The sequence below is a fragment of the Ixodes scapularis genome, unplaced genomic scaffold, assembly GCF_016920785.2.
Source record: "Ixodes scapularis isolate PalLabHiFi unplaced genomic scaffold, ASM1692078v2 PGA_scaffold8__174_contigs__length_109621045, whole genome shotgun sequence".
Taxonomy (NCBI): domain Eukaryota; kingdom Metazoa; phylum Arthropoda; class Arachnida; order Ixodida; family Ixodidae; genus Ixodes; species Ixodes scapularis.
Genome location: NW_024609883.1, coordinates 65,103,225 through 65,123,501, shown reverse-complemented (window position 1 = coordinate 65,123,501; position 20,277 = coordinate 65,103,225). Strand labels below are relative to the sequence as shown.

General features: G+C 42.4%; 1 protein-coding gene across 5 annotated transcripts in view; it reads left to right on the top strand.

Annotated features, from left to right (window-relative positions):
- LOC115319748 overlaps positions 1-20,277 on the top strand; it is an 84,555-nt gene that overhangs the window by 40,051 nt on the left and 24,227 nt on the right. For 2 of the 5 annotated variants that reach the window (XM_029979768.2, XM_040502704.1), the window contains exons 3-6: positions 692-848; positions 4,666-4,779; positions 18,720-18,779; positions 18,880-19,034. In XM_029979768.2, the coding sequence (XP_029835628.2) occupies positions 692-848; positions 4,666-4,779; positions 18,720-18,779; positions 18,880-19,034 (486 nt within the window). The remainder of the gene's footprint in view (positions 1-691; positions 849-4,665; positions 4,780-18,719; positions 18,780-18,879; positions 19,035-20,277) is intronic. The other 3 variants (XM_029979770.4, XM_042286869.1, XM_029979771.3) reach the window with 3 other exon arrangements.

Here is a 20,277-nt window from a genome sequence, read left to right as displayed (position 1 = left end):
AAGAGTGAAGAACCTTCTTTATACAAACTTGGGGGAAAAGATAGGCTGCAGATAAGCCACAATGTGTACAAGAGATACAGTGGGGGGACTCAATCACTCACAGGCCATTGCATCTAGGAAGCGGGATCTATCTCCCCTTCTTGTGAGGCCTTGCTTTATTTCGCTTGAACACACTATCGTGTGCTTTCATACTCGCAACTTCCGAACCAGCATCTGCGTGGGGCTGTGCATGCGCAGACCATATTTTCTAAAATCGTGGATATCTCCTCGATAAAACAAAATGCAGTTTGGCATGTTTCATATATTTTGTGAATTGTTTAGCTGCCATTTGTTCTGCTGAGATATCCACACATCTTTCTAATTTTTGCTACGTTGACCACAGTTAATTTTGTTTTTCAGAAATTAAACTGCATACAGTTTACTACACTCTTCTCATACTGATATCATTAAAACCGTCATTTATCGTGCTTCATTCTGATACACTGCAACAAACTCTAGAGGAAATAAAAAGAACACTGGGATTCCCAAGGAAGGGTGGTTTTCCAGTGGTAAGGAAAGACTTCAAGCCGGCACTCCATCGGCATGTTGATTTAGTGCCACGTTGTGTGTGGGAACCGGGCATAAAAGAAGCGTGAGGGCACGGCAGGCACCTTAGCAGCCAAGTGGAGAATCCTGTCGTCTCTCCTAACAGGACTGGGTGCACATCAAGTCTGGCTGGCAGAAGGACGACCCTTTGGGGATGGTCAAGGCCAAGCAGCGGATACGGGCGGCCTTCTCGAAGAGCCCGCACCTCAAGTGCATCTACAAGTGCAATCGGTACCGCATCTACCAGATCAGACACATCAAGGGTAAGGGCCTGGTTGTGATGGTCAATCCTCTTATATTCCTTATTTATTTGTTTTGAACCTGCAGTGTTACTGGGCGAAATCGCACAAAATAAACAAACTCAACACACAAAAAAAAAGCAGAAAAATATCGCAATTTGCTAGAAAATCGTGTTGCATACGTGAAACATCCTAACATCACAAACGTTTATATCATGGTGTAGCAAGCCGTCTAACCTGTTCAGCCAGATGCCTATGTTCACGGTGCTCTTCATCGGATAATTTAATGTGTGGCATGTGTACGCTTGATATGCTGAACCTGGTGATCTTCCAGAAGCTTCTAATACCCTAGTTACACGGGCGCTTTGAACTGTCGTTCAGTTCAATCACAGTTATCGGTGCCAACTGTGATCGAACTGAACTGAACTGAGATGGTGCTACACGGCTCTCTAGACTGAACTGAGATGGTGCTACACGGCTCTCTAGAACCCAGTTGAAGCTAAAACGAAACTAGTTCTTGTGCCACGTGATCAGTTTAATTGGTAAACTAATTTACTCGGAGACACACATTTATTTATTATAAGTATATCGGACAATATGTTCTATACCTTGTTGCTTTTTAGCGGCGTTTACACGAGTACCAAAGCAGATTCAGGGCTAGGTTGCGCATATTTTAGGATAGGTGGCGCAAACTACCGCCCGCTACGATGGGTGCAACCATTACTATTTGTCCATTCATACAGCCGGTCCCACCGCCATCTTCGCTCGTTTGGTGGTTTGCCCGCTAGCCGGGATTGTTTTAGCGGCAGCTCGGGCGCCTAAACCTATTCCTTCCCGGATATTTTGCTGCTACGATTCTTTCTAGACGCCTCCCCCCGCATTCCAAAACAGTAAATGCCTCGCAAACGATGGTCAGCGGCAGCGGTCCCGCGAACAAGCGCCATTTTACCTTCGTTATGGAAGTCCGTTCAGTTGAACTGAGGTATGGGAGCTCAGTTGAACTCAACTGTCATTGGCGGCTCGATGACAGTTGGTGCCGCGGTGTAACTCTGGCCGATCGCGATTGAGTCAACTGTCGTTGACTCAATGGCAGTTGAAAGCGCCCGTGTAACTAGGGTATAATTCACCCTTCCCCGCCCAGCTTGTCTACATCACACTTTCTCGCCTACCCATATGGTCGCATGACCTCCACAATAAGCAATCGGCGTCGAGCACTTCACACCTTCTCTCCCACTTGTCAATCAATGAGTGTCAAGCCTTGTGGCCACGCTTTTATCCAGGCTTCACTTTTGGTCGTCACGAAATGCCAAACACCTAGCCAAAGAATGTTTCACGTTAAAAATTGCCTCTCTCTGCTTCTACGTCCCGAAGGTGCTTTAAACGTGTAGCATTTAGAGGTCCTCTGTGTCGTCATGGCGTCGCCCTCACATCATGGTGCTACCTGATGTCACTGTGTAGTTTGACATCATGGCATCTCATGATGTGAGTACCACACAAATTGAAGAAAAATATTTTTAGGGCAAAAGCCTTACTTGTCCCATTACGCTAAAAGCCGTCGGCGTTGTCCCCGAAAGATGGTCATAAAACTGTCATCAAGCTCGCGCCTCAGAAAAGAAATGCAAAGAAAAGCACAGCCATGAAGATGCTTCATCACGGTAGCCGGCAGGGCTCTCAAGGCCAAAGCAGACACGCCCCAGTAATAAAACAAGGAAAAGCACAGCAACACAGATGCTTTGTCATGGAAGTCATGAGGCCGGCGGGGTTCGCTGCACCTGCACGGAGGAGCGTGATATCGCCGCCGGAGCGCCGTGTGCAAAAGGAAGGCGTGGCACGCTGTTTGTGAGAATGTGCTGCCATGTAGGAATTCTTTCGCATTCTTACACGTAAGCAGTCTTCACGTGTCTTCTTTTTTAATCAAATAAGTCAAATATATTTCATATCAGTCGGATTATTTTTATTTAGATCACTGTAGCTAGAAAAGAGAAATAATTTATCACTACTGTAATATCCTGGGAGATAGCTCACCTACAATCAAGAGCAAATCGGGTGAAGATATGGTGGGGGCTAACTTTCTTAGTTCAGTCAAGAAAAGATTAAAAATTGCCATTTTAGGTCATATGGTCCTTCCAAGCTTGTTATTGTGGCAAGGGGCAACTAAGCAAAGGTAGCTGTACTTTCCAGTCGGCAATGTTCATTTTTATCCAGTCATAGCTAACTAGCCACATTTACGCCGAGGCCATCGTTGATCCCAACACTACAGTTACTGAAGGGCTATCTTTCAGTGTTTAAAAATATATAGCAAATCAAGTCAAAATAGAGGTGGGCTATCTTTCGGGGGTAGCACATCTCTTGGGAGTTTGCGGTAGGCATATTTTTTTTTTTTTAACAAAGTGATTGTCCAATCTATCAGATTATTAGTACCAACGCAGACAAAATAATTACTCTACTTTTAAAGTATGCTTCAATTAAGAAATTTTTGTTGACGTAAATCCCGCTATACCGCAGCATGAAAACTAACGCTTCGAAGGCACTTTAGACAGCCTGAAAAGAATCGTTTTTTCGACGTATTTCTCTGCAATTTACTACAGAAGTGCAAGCAGGTGGTGAAAATTTGTTTACTTTGCTTATTCATCTGTTCAAAGTACAGTACCTTGCAGGTCCATTTCTGGACACTAGAAGAGGGGGGATTCAGTCGAAATGCTGTATAAACACTTTTTAAAAACACATACACGAAACGAAGGAGCTCATGTACTTTCTCTCAGCCATAAGCCAGACTCTGGCCATAAGACAGACTGTTGCCACATTTTCAAGAAGCAATACCAGACGGCCGCACAACTACTGTGTCTTTTCCTCTTCGCTTTGGAGACACAAAGGATACAGGCAGAAGTTAGGCAGAAGAATCTACGTCGCCACTTTGCAGACGATGCACGCGTAAGGATAAGTGCTGCCAGCAGACGGCATACACTGCATCGAGGGAGTGCCGGCTGATTCAAGTTCTTTTGCTAGATTGTCTGCTATCAACCTGAATCGGCTGGTGCAACATCGACGCAGCGTAACGCCATCTGTCGGCAGCACTTCTCTCTACACGTGCATCGTCTGCGAAATGGAAACGTAAATTTCTCAGAACAGGTTTTTTTTTTTTTTTTTTTTTTTATTATTAAGCTAAGTTTATTTCTTAATTTTTTCACTGTAAACTTTCTCCACCTGCTTGCATCTCCGTAGGAAATTGCTGTGCAGTGCGTTGAGAAATCAATCTTTGCGGGCTGTCTAAAGTGCCTTAAAAGCTTTAGTTTACATGCTGTAGGACAAAATCAGCTTGGTTATTTTTGTAAAGAAAAGCTTTATAGCATTTTTTACATTTTGATTTGCTCACAATATAACTTTACTTTTCTGTATTCATTTTTTTTTTGCGTTATGTTTTGTTTGTAATAGATCACCATATAACTGACAAAGTGGATGGTAGAAAGGAAGCCCAACAATCCGATTTCATAAGAAGAGCGCTGAGTTTTGCTGGCCTGCATTCTTGCTTGATGATCATTTGATTCAGATGCAGAAGACGTGCACATTGAAAGCAAAAGCATCAAATGTGAGACAAACTGTAAGTAAAAGAAAATATTTTGGGAATTATTGGTTAAGGAAATGTTTGATTTTTAAATCATCACGGTAAAACTGATGCGACATAAAGCACAATTTACAGCACAACATAAATCACCACTTAAATCATCTTGATTTTTATTGCCACCCTGGTGCCATGCGACTTCATGCACCATGAAACGTCACAATGTAACAACAACAACAAAAAAAGAATAAAAAAAGATGATTCGAGAATTTTTGTTGTTAGGACTCCTCATCGGTCAAGCAGCATGGTCAGACACCAGCTGTCGTGAATGGCATGACGTCATCAGCGTGACGTCGAGCCCACCGAGACCCCGCCCATGGCAAGAACATGAAAACCGTAAGAGATGGCCCTTTAAGGCGGCGGTACCGCGGCCTCAACCATAATATGGGTGGCAGCTGTGCTAACGCTCTTGTTTGCGGTGCAAGTGTCGCGTCTGCTTGTGGCCACATGCTTTATTCTTTTTGCAAGTAAATGGCTAATTCATCACCAGTGTCTTGGTGTAGAATCTGACGTGCATTTGTCAATACCTAATGCAAAATAAAAATAAAAAAAGTGCAAGTTTTTCATATTTTTGAAGACATGTCTCTATGCATTCCAAGTTTCTAGACTTGTAATGCATCCAAGTCGCATTCTTCTTTTTTTTTTAATGAGTAGATAAAGGACTGGTTTGGTTCTGTACTTACATTTTTTTCTTAATTACCACACTAGCATTTTGAAACATTTATTTAAAAAGAGCCCTTTTTATATGATTTAAGTTTCTTAACTCAGTTTCACATCATAATGTAGCAGCGACATTTAAGAGCACGCTCCTGGTAAACAGGAACTCAGCATAAAAATATTAGAAATGCAATGCCATCAGGTTTTTTTTATAAACACCTCTTGATTATGATAAAATTTTAAATAATTCCTTTCCCTCATTCGTGGTTTCCCGAGATAGCATTTTAGCATCTGATCTCTTTTTTTTTAAATTGTATGCTAGAGCAGCTAGGCTGGATCGCTAAGGCTGGTATGGTTGTACTATTCATATTCAGACTCGTTTAAAATAATTGCTTATCATGAAACTATTTTAAAGTTTGACTCTGTGCACAAGAAACCGCTGTCAGGAAAGAGGACAGCTATTTAAGCAATCCCTCTTTAATCAAAGCTCTTCTCATTCTAATTAAAGTTGCTTTCCATGATTGTAATTTTTTTTAAGGCATACTTATTTTCTTAAGTATCAAAAAGGACTATGTATGTTGTAGCAGATGACACACACTTGCACCATCTTTTGAAAGGTGGCTGAAATTGGAGGGTGAGAGGTTTAGGAAAAGTGGCGCTGATTCTGTCCCTGACACAGAGGATTCTTGTCTCGAATATTTTCTCGCGCCTCTCTCTCATTCTTGCAGCGAATCACAATTAGTCTTGCGAAAAAAAAGGAGCAAGAAGCACATCACAAGGGTCACAAGCAAGTACTCAAAAATACCTAGTGCCTATAAATAAGCTGTTCAATGCTGCCTGCCATGTTCCGACACCATGAAAGGTGCAAATATTGAACTTCATATGATGGCGATGACGAAGTAGAATTTCTTTCCCTTCACTCCAATATAAACAAAAGGATATTCTTTTTAAGGTTCCTGCTTTCCAAACATGCTGCTTCTGTTCTGTCCGCAATCGTGTACGGATTTGAGATCTTCAGTTTCAACCAGGGTGTCGAACCGGAACCGAACCGAAAACCGGAACCGAACCGGTTTTTTTTCCGGAACTGAACCCGAACCCGAACCGTTATATTGTTATCGCGATAAACCCGAACCGGAACTGAACCAGAAAAAAAAATAACGGTTACCGGCTCATGTCAAAACGGTTCGGCCACACTCTGTTGACAATGAATGTGCTATGAATGCCTTTTGTTTTTTAAGTGCCGTCAACTGACACACACCTCACTTACATATTTTTCTTCTCCACTCAGTCTTAGGAATATAAACGCTGCATCCATGAATCTTGACATAGGAACCAGTATTGCACTGGTCGCGGCTTGCACGGAAAAAAAAAAATGAAAGGCTGTGCAAAAAAAAAAAAAAAAAAAATCGCGTCACGGGATTTAATTTTCTTACCATCTCGTAAATCCTAAATGCTGCTGTGTGCTCATTTCATAACACGTTTCTAGAACACGCGAGTTCTTGAAGCTTGCTTTCATCGGAATGAGAAAAGAAAAGGCTGTGGAGTTTGATAATAATGCACCTGGTTTCATATAGGCACTTAAAAGCTAACATATTTGTGAGACAGCGAACTCTTCTATTTTAATATTTATCCTATTACGTCCTTCTGGCGTTGCGTTCAGTGAAGTGTTTTTCATATTCCGTATCTTGTTTAATGAAAACTTCTTTTAGGGTCTAATTTGAGTTACCGAAGGCTACTTCAAATAAAGAAAGCTGTATTTTCTCCCCACTGTTCCTTCAATTGCTTACACACCGAGGTGGCGGGATAGTTAGCGAGTTCTGCTTGTAAGGGGGTTTGTAAGGAGGTCGCGGATTTTACAGCTACTGCGTCGGACCCAATTAGATGAAGTCCGAATGCATAACTGTCGGTGAGGTAACCTTTGAGTGCACATAAAGAAACCATTCCTGGTAGAAATCCCTGAGCCTTAAGGCGCGTTCCCACCGGCGATGCAATCTAGTCGCGCGATAACTTTCATCGCAAAAGCGACCATCGAGGGCAAAAGGCGACGCGATTTGAGCGGTCGCTACTCGACCCGACTTTTTTGCGATGCGATCTAGTCCCGGAGTGGCTGAGCCAATCAACGGCGTTCGGAGCGAGTTTTTGAGAATAGACTCGCCAACGAAGGCGTTGGACTCGCTCATCGCGCACGCCGGAGTGACCATCTAACTTTTTTCGCAATGCGATCTAGTCGCATCGCGCGACTGCTTACATCGCCGGTGGGAATGCGCCTTTACACTACGATGTATCCCGTTTCGTATGTGCAGATTTCAGATGTTTTATTTGTAATTTATTTTGATGTTGCAATTTGTCATTTATAATTTCCGAACCGGTTCGCGAACCGGTTCAGCGCCCCGAACCAGTTCGCGGATTGAATTAATCGAACCGGAACTGAACCGGAACAATATTAATTTACCTGAACCGTAACCGAACCCGTATTTTTTTCGGTTCGACACACTGGTTTCAACATTACATTACTCTTAGACAACTCACGGAGAGTGTTATGTCCAAAACGCAGTAACTGGGCCTCATAGTTAGGCAACAAAAAGCCGGTCATCTTGGCCCAAATCTAACGTCCAGGACAAGGGTCTAGTAAACCCCTTTCTTATAAAATGCGCTATCAAAAACATTGCTCATGGATGAAATCCTCCCTAGGTCATCTTTCTTTGGATTAATATTTATATTTCATTTATTGAAATAAGGTTAATGTCGGACTATCAACTTTCATGGTGTTGGTTCAATAATGCAACGACTCCAAACTTCCACTTTGCGCTTTACACCCACCATGACTCTCGTCCATTGCAACTAATGATAAGCAGCCAGGGCCGACTTCCTAGAAACAACATCTCAGCTGAGACTAGGGATGCCGCGAACTTTTTTCGAATCGAAGTTTCGATGATCGAATCAAGCGGTTCGAAAGGTTCGAAAGATTTCGATTTTTCGAATTGTCTATATCGTAAAATTCGACGGAGGTCGAATTTTCGAACTTGTTAATCTAAGAACTTCGACGATTTTCGAACCGTCGAACTTATTACGTTAAAACATTCGATCTTTTTCGAACTTTCAAACTTATTGCGCTGCAAGGTTCGATGCTTGTCGAACTTTCGAACTTGACTGACCAAAAAATTCGATGAATTTCGAATTTTCGAACTTATTTATCAAGAGAATTCGAAAAGTTTCGAACTTTCGAATTTTGAAAAATTCGAAGTTCGACGAACTTCGAATTTTTAGGGTAAAAGTTCGACGTTCGTCGAACTTCGAAAGACCGGCGGACGGTTTCATTTGATTTCAAGTAGTGGGGTACATTCATAATTTTTTTTCTCGAACTTTTACAAGCGGTGCTGCGCTCCTTACGAAATACAATGTCGTTTATTTCAATGTTCTGGCATGCTTAGGTTTAAAGAAATAAATCCCCGAAGGGGCGAGGAAGGACGACGGGTTTTTGACGATTATCATTTGTGCCAGATTTGAAGCACGCTGCAGCCGGAGCTATTTATGGTATACGTTTTTAAGAATGATCTATGTATATCCTAGGTAAGTGTCGACTTAAGATGTGATGATTGTTATTCAACGTGAGTTCCGAAGAAATGTCCAAACATGTATCTGCATGCAATTATGACCTAAACTTGATATTTATTTTCGTCTAAGTTGTTTGAGGTATCGCATTTAAATTAACACCACAGACAGAACATATCTGATAGTGTTTAAGTTCAGCACGTCATTAAAAGAAAACTTTTTTTTTTCGCTTCACGTTCCTGGGACGTGTTTCTTTTAGCCTGTACACATTTTGGTAAATGAAACTTGTTTCGAAGTTCTGAACCTCTGAATATGCAAGAATAGAACACTTCCGACGAATTCTTGATAGTTTTTTTTTCTCCTGCTTTTTAATCCCGCATTTATTGTTTTTTTGTTTTTTTTTTTACTATCGGCACAGGTATTTAGGTTGAAAAGACAGCTTTGAACTTCCGAACCACTAAGCATGTGACGAGTAGTGCCTTCTGACAACGAGTTTCTAACAATGACCATCTACGCAACCTTTTATGCAGTGAAGAGCGACAGTAGCTACACATATGCATAAATAATTTCAAAACTGAAGCCCCCCCCCCCCCCCCCCCCCCCGCCCGCTACCCTCTTTCCCCCCGTTTTCCCTCTTCCGACGCCACTTGTATAATAGAACGCTCCTTGACCTCGAGTTGTGTCGGCTTTTGTGCTTTTTGCGAGGCGATTCCTCCGTCCCAGAAAATAAACCTCCAGGACAATTATAAACTTCACCGGATCGGATTACTACCAGCGTGCAAGGGGTGGCGAACTAGTTTGCCAGGTCACTTCAAGTTTCTTTTGAGCCTCAACCTCCTGCTCGCCCCTGGCCGTTTCGAACTGGATGAGTCTCGTAAAACAGTGTGTTCGTGTAATCACTACTGCGTGATGCAGGTTAAAGACCCCCCCGGCGGCTGGCGGTCACAATTCTGCACTGGCAAATATTCTAGCACGCCCGGGGCACTCGTCGTCTCATTTAATTGCCTGACCAACTTCGCAGGATCTAGATATCGCACCCTAACTTTTCTAAACTTGATTTTGTGAAAACCAGTGAGTCGTGAAAACGTTATTTGAAACTGAAACTGTGGAAAAACTTGAAAATCGGACTTCGAACTTTAAAAACTTGGATTAAAAAAAAATTCAAAATCTTCGAAATTTTTTTTTTTTTTTTTTTTTTTAATTTAGCGTTAGAAGAGAATCGAAACTTTCGAACTTTTCGAACTTTATCCAGAAAGAAATTCGAAATCTTCGAATTGTTCGAACTTCATGTGTATAAAAATTCGAAGCGTTCGAAGTTTTCGAATTTTTTTCCAAAGAATTTCGAAATCTTCGAATTTATCGAACCTGAAGTAAAAAAATATTCGAAATATTCGAATTCGAAATTTTAGAAACCGTGAAAGCTTCGAAATTTTCTAATTCGAAACTCCGCTGTGGTCAAAAGTTGCGAATTTTTCGAATTCGAACCTCGGTCGGTACGAAAATATCGAAATTCTTCGAAATCGAACCTCAGTTCGCTTCGCAAATATCGAAACCTTTCGAAATCGAACCTAGGGTGGTTCGCGACATCCCTAGCTGAGACTAGGGGTAAGGAAGCACTGCCGAAGACAGCGCACGAGCTGAGCGGGACTCGAGCAGCGTCTCAAGGCGCTCGCATGCCCCAGCCTTTGCAGTGCTTTCTGCTTTCTTTCATCATATCTCAGCTGAGATGCTGTCCTAGCAAGTCGACCCAGGATCACGACTCGCAAAGTTTCCTAGCGCTTCTCTTTCGTTTTTTGCGAGTACCCCCAATCAGTGTTGCAAAATAAAATCAAGCAAAGTGCTCAGTGCTGCCCTGCCATGTTCTGTGGCCGGGCTAGAAAGCGGTTTTCCTTGCTGCCTCGTGGAGGTGCGACAAACACCACCTTAGCCATCCTGAACAACTGTTCCCTGACCACTGCGATTGAAAATGTGTGCCATTATACTTTTTGAAGAAAGCTGTAGTGAGCCAATTAAAATAAGTTTCGGCTTACTATAATTAAATGGTTTTTTATACAAACTCGTTTCTTCAGACAGAAACAAAGAGGTGTTCCCCATCAGTCCCTGCAGACAGCCGCCCTCATGACCTGTGGGTCTATTTACACTAGAAACTTCTCCTACTCAACCTAGGAGCAAAGCGAACAACACGGCGAGGAGGAGGGGCCTCAGATGGAATTAAAGCGCTGTAGGAAGGGTAGGGTTACAGCCACCCCTTTGATCTGCTGCTGCAGGGAGCAAATACTCCTCGTTCAAAGGCCGTAAGAGATAGTGCCTGTCCAATCTAGCCAGGCCATTGTTCTTCCAATTGCTGAACGAGGGATGCACGTGTTCTATTTTAGCACACTTGGCTCCAAACCTAAACATGTCAGGAGAATAACGTGGAGGAAAAACTTGTGCCGCAGAACCCACGAATCATTGATTTGAATCACGCTGCCACTGCCGCCCGTTTCGATCTGGATGAGCATCGTACAGGTGTGCTAAATTTCTCTCCCACGTCGGAGAGACCACACACCTCTTTGGGTAGTTTAACTTTCCTCTGCCTAAACATTAACAACAAATTACTTACGGCGTATTCACACAGAGAGGGTTTTCTACACAAGAAGGATCAGACGTCATTGCGTTTAGAGGTCACGTGCGCCACATCATGAATGCTTGCTAATCCCTGTAGTCAGGGGTGGAAGCGCTGCGCCAATTGCGCCACCCTGCGCCAATTCACTTCCCTGCGCCAGCCTGCTCCAAAACGCCAATTTCAACTTTTTCTCTTTTTTTTTTTAGTGTTTTCTCTAAATTTAGCGAAAAACGGTTGGACACGGGCCTCCATGTGGTGTGTACTTTTGCTTAGGTGTCACTGCGGGTGACTCGTACCAACTCGACTGGGGCTCCGAACCATGTCTAACCTCAGGGCGAGGCGCCGATTTTAGTTCATCGAGAGTGCGATGTCGTTTTTTACTACAAAGAGCTTGATATACAAACACATCGGTTTGGTTTCGGGCATAGTTGGTTGGCGCGGTTGGAGCGCGCATGCAGCTGCCCGTGGTCCCGCTTTGCCGTGATCGTGGGAGTTGGTGCCTCGGCACCGGTGGGCTACCTTGGCCATTAACATGAGCAGAAGTAAGTGGTCTTTACTAGCTTTACCTGTTATTTGGTAGCCTACCATATTTGGACGCTTAGCCGTGAAGAATCGCGAGCACAGGCACATCCGTTTTCGAGCTCAATTTGTCTTATCAAAACGAAACCAAAACCATCATTGTGTGCGCGAATGTGCACGCTGTCGCGTGGTGTCTCCCGCCGTCAGACCACTAGCGAAAACAATACCCGCGATCTTAAGCGAGTTGGTTAATTGGCAGTGCTACACACTTTTTTGTTTCTTTCCTTTAGCGTGGAGGAGTGGGGGTGACATCAGAAATGCCGTACAACACTCCCGCGCTGCCGATTCCTGTCAAGAACGTACCTTAACTTGCTATAGCCACCCTACTCGTATAAGTTTCGGGTATAGGTGTATCTGGTTGGGGGGGGGGGTTGGGGGTTGGGTAGGGTAGAGAGAAGTTGGTGGGCTTTTTGTCTCGTAAGAAGGCAGCCTGCCCCGCAGGGATCAGCGCCTGATCAGCTACATCTCATTTTCAGTCTCGTTCAAACTGTCTTCTCTTAAAGCACTTCTACTGATTGCACAAGAACTCATAAGCAAGGGTGAGGCAGTTAAGGACATGGACAAGGTGGGGAGTGGACACCTCCTACTAAGAGATGTGAACTCTAAACTGCCCAGAGTACTCGAGCGCATAAAAGAAATTGACTCTGCTCTTCAAACTGTGAAAAAAAAGGTGAACTTCAGTTGTTCCTAAATTACACAGATTCAGCTTAGTCACAACCCCTTTTTTTTTAACATAGAGCCTGTGGGCTCTTCTAGTCAGTGTTTATGCTGCATATGTATTAGTGGCTGTGATATCTTTAAGACAATATATTTTTCCATCCAAAGTAATATAGATATAGCTTTGTATGTTAACTTGGGTGTAGGGATTACTGTATTTTATGAACAGGGATTAAGAACATTTGTATTTAATGAAAACAGGTCAGCAAGGACTGCTTTATTCTGAGACATGTTGTGGTACCTTAATTTTTTTATGGAGACACGCAATGCACAGCATTTTATGGAGTACATAAGGTTGCGTTGCTCTTCTAGTCGATGCTTAAAGCTGCATATGTACGAGTGACTGTGGTAGTCTAAAGATAAAAAATGCACATTTTATTTTGCATCTGAATTTTTGTCAAATGTCAGTAGCCTTGTATTTTGTTACTAAACTTGATATAGGGCTTTTTAAGTAGTGATTGAACATGTGTATTCTTTATTAAACAAAAACTGTAGTCAACGAAGGTAGTTTATCTGACACCTTGCAGTGGTTTAGTTTTATGGATACATGTTTACAATTGGTTTATTAAGTAGACGGTTTTGTACTGGCGTGGCTCAAGCTAGGCTTTTATTGTCGGGGCCTCCCATATAAAGTCTATCATGACTCTGCCTGCTGCCGGAATGGTTCTCAAAGCCTTTCCTTTGCATAAATTGCCAATATTCCATATTTCAATGCAATAGAAATAGAAAGGTGTGTATGTATGTTGGTTGAAAATTATTCTGGGATGTGCATGCATATATTTTTGCTACATTTTCACATTTAGAAACAACAAATCACTTTTAGACATTTGTTTGACCTCCGTGACCTGCTGCAAAACCTACTTCGACGGCTACAAAACTTATTTTTGCTGCTCCCGAGCTGCTCTAAAGCGAGCGTTTTACTGCTCCAAAACTGCTCCAAAGTGGGACTTTTGCTGCTCCCAGCCCTGATACAAAAGGCTCTAGCCCGCTTCCACCCCTGTGTAGTACATCACTCAGTCGAGAGCTGGGGGTTGGCCCACCATACCGGCAAGAAAATAATATGGTGTCGAACGAAAAGTTCAATGTCGTGTGTAAAAAGCCTGGTGCAAGTTTGAAGTGGTCGCCCTCTTGCATCAGCAACGACAAGGTTCACAGTCTGATAATGGAATGAATTTTTGTTTCATCGACGTAAATAGGAGCATCGCCGGATTGTCACCTTTGACGTTGTTGGTTGAGAGTGCAGTGACTTTAAGCGTCCACCGTGTTTTTCACGAACATGAACAAACTAATCATGTCGTATTACACCTGAGACTGCGGTCTCAGGTGTAATACGACATGATTAGCTACCACCAGCTCGCCTGCACTCTCACCGTCTTTTCATGAACAAACTAATCAAACTCATTGTTCGATGCCATCTTCCTTTCTCACCCGAGCGATGGGATAATCTGTAGGGATGAACGGTTTCTTCTTGGCTCCCTTTAGAGTATGGGGATTACCAAGCATCAGTGACATGAGCCAAGTAACCTCAAAATACGGTGATGTATATTTTTCTATCTGGAGAAATATTACGTCGTGTGAGTACACTGCAAGAGCAATATGACACTGTCAACTTCAACACTGTTGGTGTAAGAACGCGACGGCTTCAAGCTTTTCACATGCTTTTTGCACACGCCATCAAACTTTTTGTTTGACGCCATCTTCTTTGTTTGCCAGAATGATGAGGCGATCCGCGATGTGGCGCACATGACCTCGAAGTTCAATGATGTTTGCTTTTGCGTGTGAAAGAAATCACCGACGTGGGAAAGCCAGTTCTCGCATGCAGTGTTTCATAAAACTAACTTCGATCTTGCAAAGATTTAGCGTGACATTGCCCCAAATTTACCGTATTTGCACGCCGTCATTGTTCAGAAAAAAAGTTGGCTTTCATTCAGGGATGTTAGGTAGATATTCGACATACTGGATTGTGATTGCGGAGTCAAAACTCCACCACACCTGGTAATGGCACAAAAAGTACCAAAAACGAACCATCTCGTGTGGGCGTTGAATTAAGGAAGCGCTGTACTTTCAGAGAGTTTATGCAAGTTCTCATTTACAAAAAGTTGAAACAGAACTAAGAAGTCTTACACGAGCCATTAGGCTCAGTGTCCGTGGAGAAAGGGCAGTTGGACAAATGTGGAATTCTGAACTAGGCTTCGCTGAGCATCAATATTAACTTGTATGCCCCAAGTGCCCTGGTTGATTTTCAGTTGATTTTTTTCTCGGTGTATTGTCAGTGATGATTGTTTTTGTTGCCCACCCCTACAAAATCTCCAATCGGAGATGTAGTATCATTAAATAAATAAATAAGACTTTCAAAGGGGAACATTTATAAGCTTTTTTTTATCATCATAAGGCAGTTTCCGAATATATCTTTTTTTTTATCTTGATGCAGTCACGGGTTTGGGGTTTAATTTTTTATTTGTATAAAAAAAAATATGGTCTAGGTCATTTATGCAATGAACAACAACAAAAACAGCAAATTTGGCTTTTTTTTTAGTTATTGTTTATTGAAGCGCGGCTAAGGCAAAAACTGGTGTTTCTTCCACCTGTTGGAAATTGCATAATTGACTGTTCGCGCTTCCACTTCTCAAACTACTGCACTAGAACCTTTTATGACACTTTCAAATTTCATTTTATGATGCTTATTATTAATAATAAGAATAATTGTTATTATTAATATTATATTTATTATTTATTCATGAGTGTACCCATCTCCACGTTGGTTAGCGAGTCAGGTCAAAGCCAGCAGGGGCTTTTGGGACCTGACTCAGCATTACAAGTAATCAGCATTAAAATGAATTTAAAAGCTAGTATTCTAAAATAATTAGGAAAAAATGAAAGGTAAAATTTTTTCCCTTTGATGAATTTTGGAAAAGTTTGGCCAGTTCTTACATGTAACCTACTTAAAGTATTTGAAGAAACTCAATGTTACCATAAAGATCAAACCTAGATCTTTTAGCGCCTATAAATGCAGCAACATAGGTACAAAATAAAATCAGTTATATTCAGGGTGTCCTCCAAAAAAATTGACAGGGTTTTTGTTCACCGCAAAAATTAGCTTTGCAGTGTCGAATGTTTATTTTCGCTCAAATGTAACACTAGGATATTTGAACCAGATGCCAAAGTTTCACCACTAACCGTTACTTTATTCAACATTTACACGGGATTTTCGTAAATTTTTGACAGAAAAACACCGGCCGGCACAGCTCTTCTATATATCTTATGGCGGCAGTTACTGAAAATGGGCCCTATTTCCCCATAGAGATTTTTAGGAAACCACTTATAACTTGTGAATACAATGACGGTTATTGCTGAAGCTTTGGCATCCGGTTCGAACCGCTTGCACTACATTTCGGCGGAGAATAAACATTCCGCAGTGCTTAGTTCATTTTTGCGGTGAAAATAATTAAACATTTGGTGGGCCCACGCTTTATATTTTTGATGAGCAAACATTTAAAAAACCCAGCAAATTTGAAACCTATTTTCTTAACAAACACTTTATTCTTTTTTTGCTTCGTGTTTTACCAGTAACAATGTTTGATTGTTTCATCAGGAAATATAAATAGAAAATATAGTATTTCGTTAGTAGGACTGCAATTAAAACTTGAAACTTATCTGTAGTGCGTTGTGGCAGCGTTCTCGCATAGGAGATATTCTAAACAATATTGCGACATCAATATGGTTGATTACCTCGAAATAATAGTTGACATGTATGCCTAAAAATAATTGAAATTGTGCTCAACTAGAAGTAAAAGCTATTTTAAACCGCAATAAAGCTTGCCATTTTCCAACACAGATTTTAAAAAATTCAAGCTTTATTTCTGTTTACATCCAGAAAATATTATATTTACATTTCGTGGTACGCCGTGTAACCTTGGTAAATGAAGCAAATGTGTGTGAGACATTTTATATTTGTACAAATAATATTTAAATTATATTAAATAAAAATAGCTTCATTTGAACTTTCTGGTGCTTTCAAGGTAATTAAAATATCTCCAATAGTCCTTGTGTGAGAACTTGAAAAACTTTGCCGAAAATCACCAACGGGAGATTATTAGGCATTTTTTTTCTAATATTTTAAAATATATGATTTTTTTTACTTCATATACAGTTTCTGATTGATTTTTCGGGCACGTCCGATTATTCAGACGTTTTCGCCGAACTATCACCTACCACATAGAGTTGATGTATAACATTGACCGAAATTACGGACACCGTAAAGCGTATTGCTCAATATTTCGAACATAATTTGCATGATTTCCTCAGTTTACAGCCACAGAACAGCCGCCGCGATAGTGCCGCAAACTTAGTTGCCACCATTTTGGTTGTTTTGATTTCTTCCTGTAGCCTCGATACCACGTGCTATGCAATAAACAAGCTGGGTTGAGGCTATGGTCGGATTTTCCGGTTCTGCTATAACCAACATGGCCCATTCTTATGGCTCTTCTAGTTCTTCTCGTGGTCTGTGTTTTTCCAGTGTGACTGCGAGAAAAGCAGCCGTCTGCCATTCTTGTGGTCTTTGAGCGCGAAGGTTTTTTTGCTGATAGGCTTATACCCGTGCCACACGGGCAACTCGAATGCCATTTACAACGAATGACATTTGTGTGCGAATCAGCTCGCAATCTCTCACGCGTGGAATGCGCCATGCCCGAAGTGTCGCGCGCTGATTGGCCGCCCGCTCAAATGTCATTCGTTCTAAATGGCATTCGAGTTGCCCGTGTGGCACGGGTATTAGTGTTGGAGCAAGTTTGGTGGACTGAACATTTTCTCCAAACAGTGCCAAATGGCGCCAACTTCAACTTCGCAGTTTGTGCTAACGAAAGCGTCGACAAAGCGCGGCACTGTGATCAGACAGATCAAGAAACAAGTAAAAAGTGAACAGTATAAGGCGGAAGTTGCACGAGAACTTAATATTGACATCAAGCAAGTGGAAAGCGGCCTATATGCGCGGAAATTTAATATTTTGTCTGAAATGAATTTTTTGGACCACTTGATGATATGGACATTTTCGGGGTCCCCTCCGAGTCCGAAAAATCGGTCGGTGACTGTATTTTAATGAAATTTATTTTCAATGTATCAGAGAAGAGTCCTAGTGCATTGCTTGAGAAGTGATAAAATAGCGAGTAGTCAAACTTGTGATCTCCGACAGGTGGGAGAAACGTTAGTTCTGGCCTCGGCCGCTTTAATGGTAAATGACATAGAAGCAAACAAAAACATCTGCCAAACCTGCCGTTTGCGTTCTCGTTCATTTCAAGAATGAAACCAAAAATTACATATATTTGTAATAAATTAAAATATTGGCCCAAAAATTGTGCTTGAATTGAGATGACAACATCTAGATACTTTTTACACTTCGATAGCAATATGGTATGCATGTGCAAAGGTTCCGCAAAGTATTGAGTATAGTTATTGAAGATATCAGAACGATCTACTCAAACTACCTGACTTACTCGTCACCTCATGGAGTACAATTTTCTGTAGGTTCAGCTTTTATCTAGGCACTTTAATTTAACCAATATACTGTCTCTCCTTCCTGCGCGACAGTGTTTCTGGACAAAACTTCGAGACTGGGGGAAAAAAATGCCAGACGACACAACAGACGAAGTCCTTCATTTTTTATGTGTGTGTTTAATATGTTCAACCATCTGCAGCTAGTTTGAGCCTTAACTTCTTGTTCATTGAAGTATTATTTTGTAACATCCAGTCGCTTTTCATTTGTTATCGTATAGGCTTCCTGCATTGCCCAGGGGGTGCTGTGAAAAGGGACTTGTTTTGGGTAGTACAAATTTGAGCGCCTCAAACTGCCGCAGATGCAGAAGCGTGCCTGCTCTGGTGCAGAACGCGAGATCATGAGGAAAATACAAAGAAACAACAAAATTCGAACGCTGTCGAAGCACAGGTGAAAGCTAAGGCGCTAAGAGCATGAGCCAAAAGACGCCGTTTGATGCGTTCCTCAATAGAAATGAAAGGAAGAAAAGAGTGTCGCACACAGATGTTTTGACGTCACCACCCAGAGTTAAGAGGTGCATACCCTAGCAGTGAAGGCATGAATCTGGCACTTTCGCTTGTCTTGCGGCATTGAAGCTAGCATATTTCAAACGTTCAAAAGTGTTTTTCCAATCTTCAGCACCATGCAGAAAGAAAATAGCTGAACCAACGTGTCATAAGCAGTGCAAGGCCCAATCAGGTAAGCTTGTACTACCCAAAATGAGGGCACCACAGTTTGTTCAAAGCTTCAGCGCAGGAAAGGGTTATCAGCGGCCTGTCTGCTTTCTCTTGCGCCGCAGAGCTGCTCAAGTCCACGAGGCAGACGGAAAGGTCTTTGAAGAAGAAGAAGAAGAAGCGCCACAGCCCGGGGCGTCTGTACCGGACGACCTTCTGTCTTCCCATCGTGAACCCGCTTGGGCCTCCCACCCCTCACGAGATCTTCCTTTCGACGGGCGTAAGTCAAGCAACTGAGTGCGATTGATTGATTGAAATAAGTATGCTGAAGTTTGGCTCGATGCAGCTCTGGGCAGCTCTCTTAGCCAGGGGCGTACCTAGCAATGGGCCGAATTGGCAGCTGCATAGGGTTGCAGCATGTGTGTGGGGGAGGGGGGGGGGGGGGGGGGGTCTAGGCAACAAATTAGGGAAGGTAGTTCGAGTGGTGTCAACACCTTGTAAGCTAGCCCCTCGCACACTGGCTGTTGGAGCCATGACCCACTGTACAACTTCCGCTGGAAAGCGGAATGCGCAAGAGATTGTGCCGTGTAACGGTGCATTGTGATGTGTGCCATTCGAGTGAGCGTCATACTCACTTTGGTGTCCACTGCAAAGAACCGCCTTGGGGAAGTCGGGCGTTAACTCACTGGAAACTGTATCTTCCCGTCTATAATCCGGTCTATCGAATTTGCCTAAATGGAATTCAGGAATAGATCTGGGCAACTTCACTTTTTTTATTTTTATATATTATAGACCAACACGGGCGGCCGTGACGTCACGCAGCTGTGGTGGCACTGTCGACAGCATGGCGCATGCGCAGACGCTTCGCTTCATGTGAATTCGGTTTCTGCGCACGCGCAGTGCCCACACCTGGTGTAGGCAAACGCGGGCTTGTTTGTAAACACCGTGTCAATCTATAAAGGCAAGCTGTTATTTTTTTTTTTTAATTATTGGGAAAGAGGCATTTTTAAGAACTGCCTAAAGAAGAAAAAAAATATAAAGTTTGCCACCACAGTTGTTGGCATATCCGTCAGGATCACACACTCTTTTGATTTTACTGCCTGTGCCGATTAAAAGTGTGTTCAGCTGTTAAATATAACCAGTGGTGGAACAGCCGGGCCAATTGTGCCATTTTTATACATTCAGAATTTCTTGCACATAGCAGTGCCAAAAGCATGAAATTGACCGAAACTGCACCGCACTGCGCCGAAGATCATGGTGACGCTAGATTTAGCGAAAAGTGAAAGCTCGGTTGACAGCCTTGACTATCCCATTGCCAGGTGGTGCAGGCCATTGCCCGATTCCTTGGTTCAGTCGTATCAGTTCACTCATCCTAAACATTGTATCGTTGCATCATACTTCAGACATGCCATGATGTATGACAGCGGTGGCCACGGTGACATTGGGTTAGAGCCGCAGACAAAATTACGAAAGTTCAAAAAGCCGCAAAAAAAAAAACGAAAAAAAAATGAAAGCCATTTACA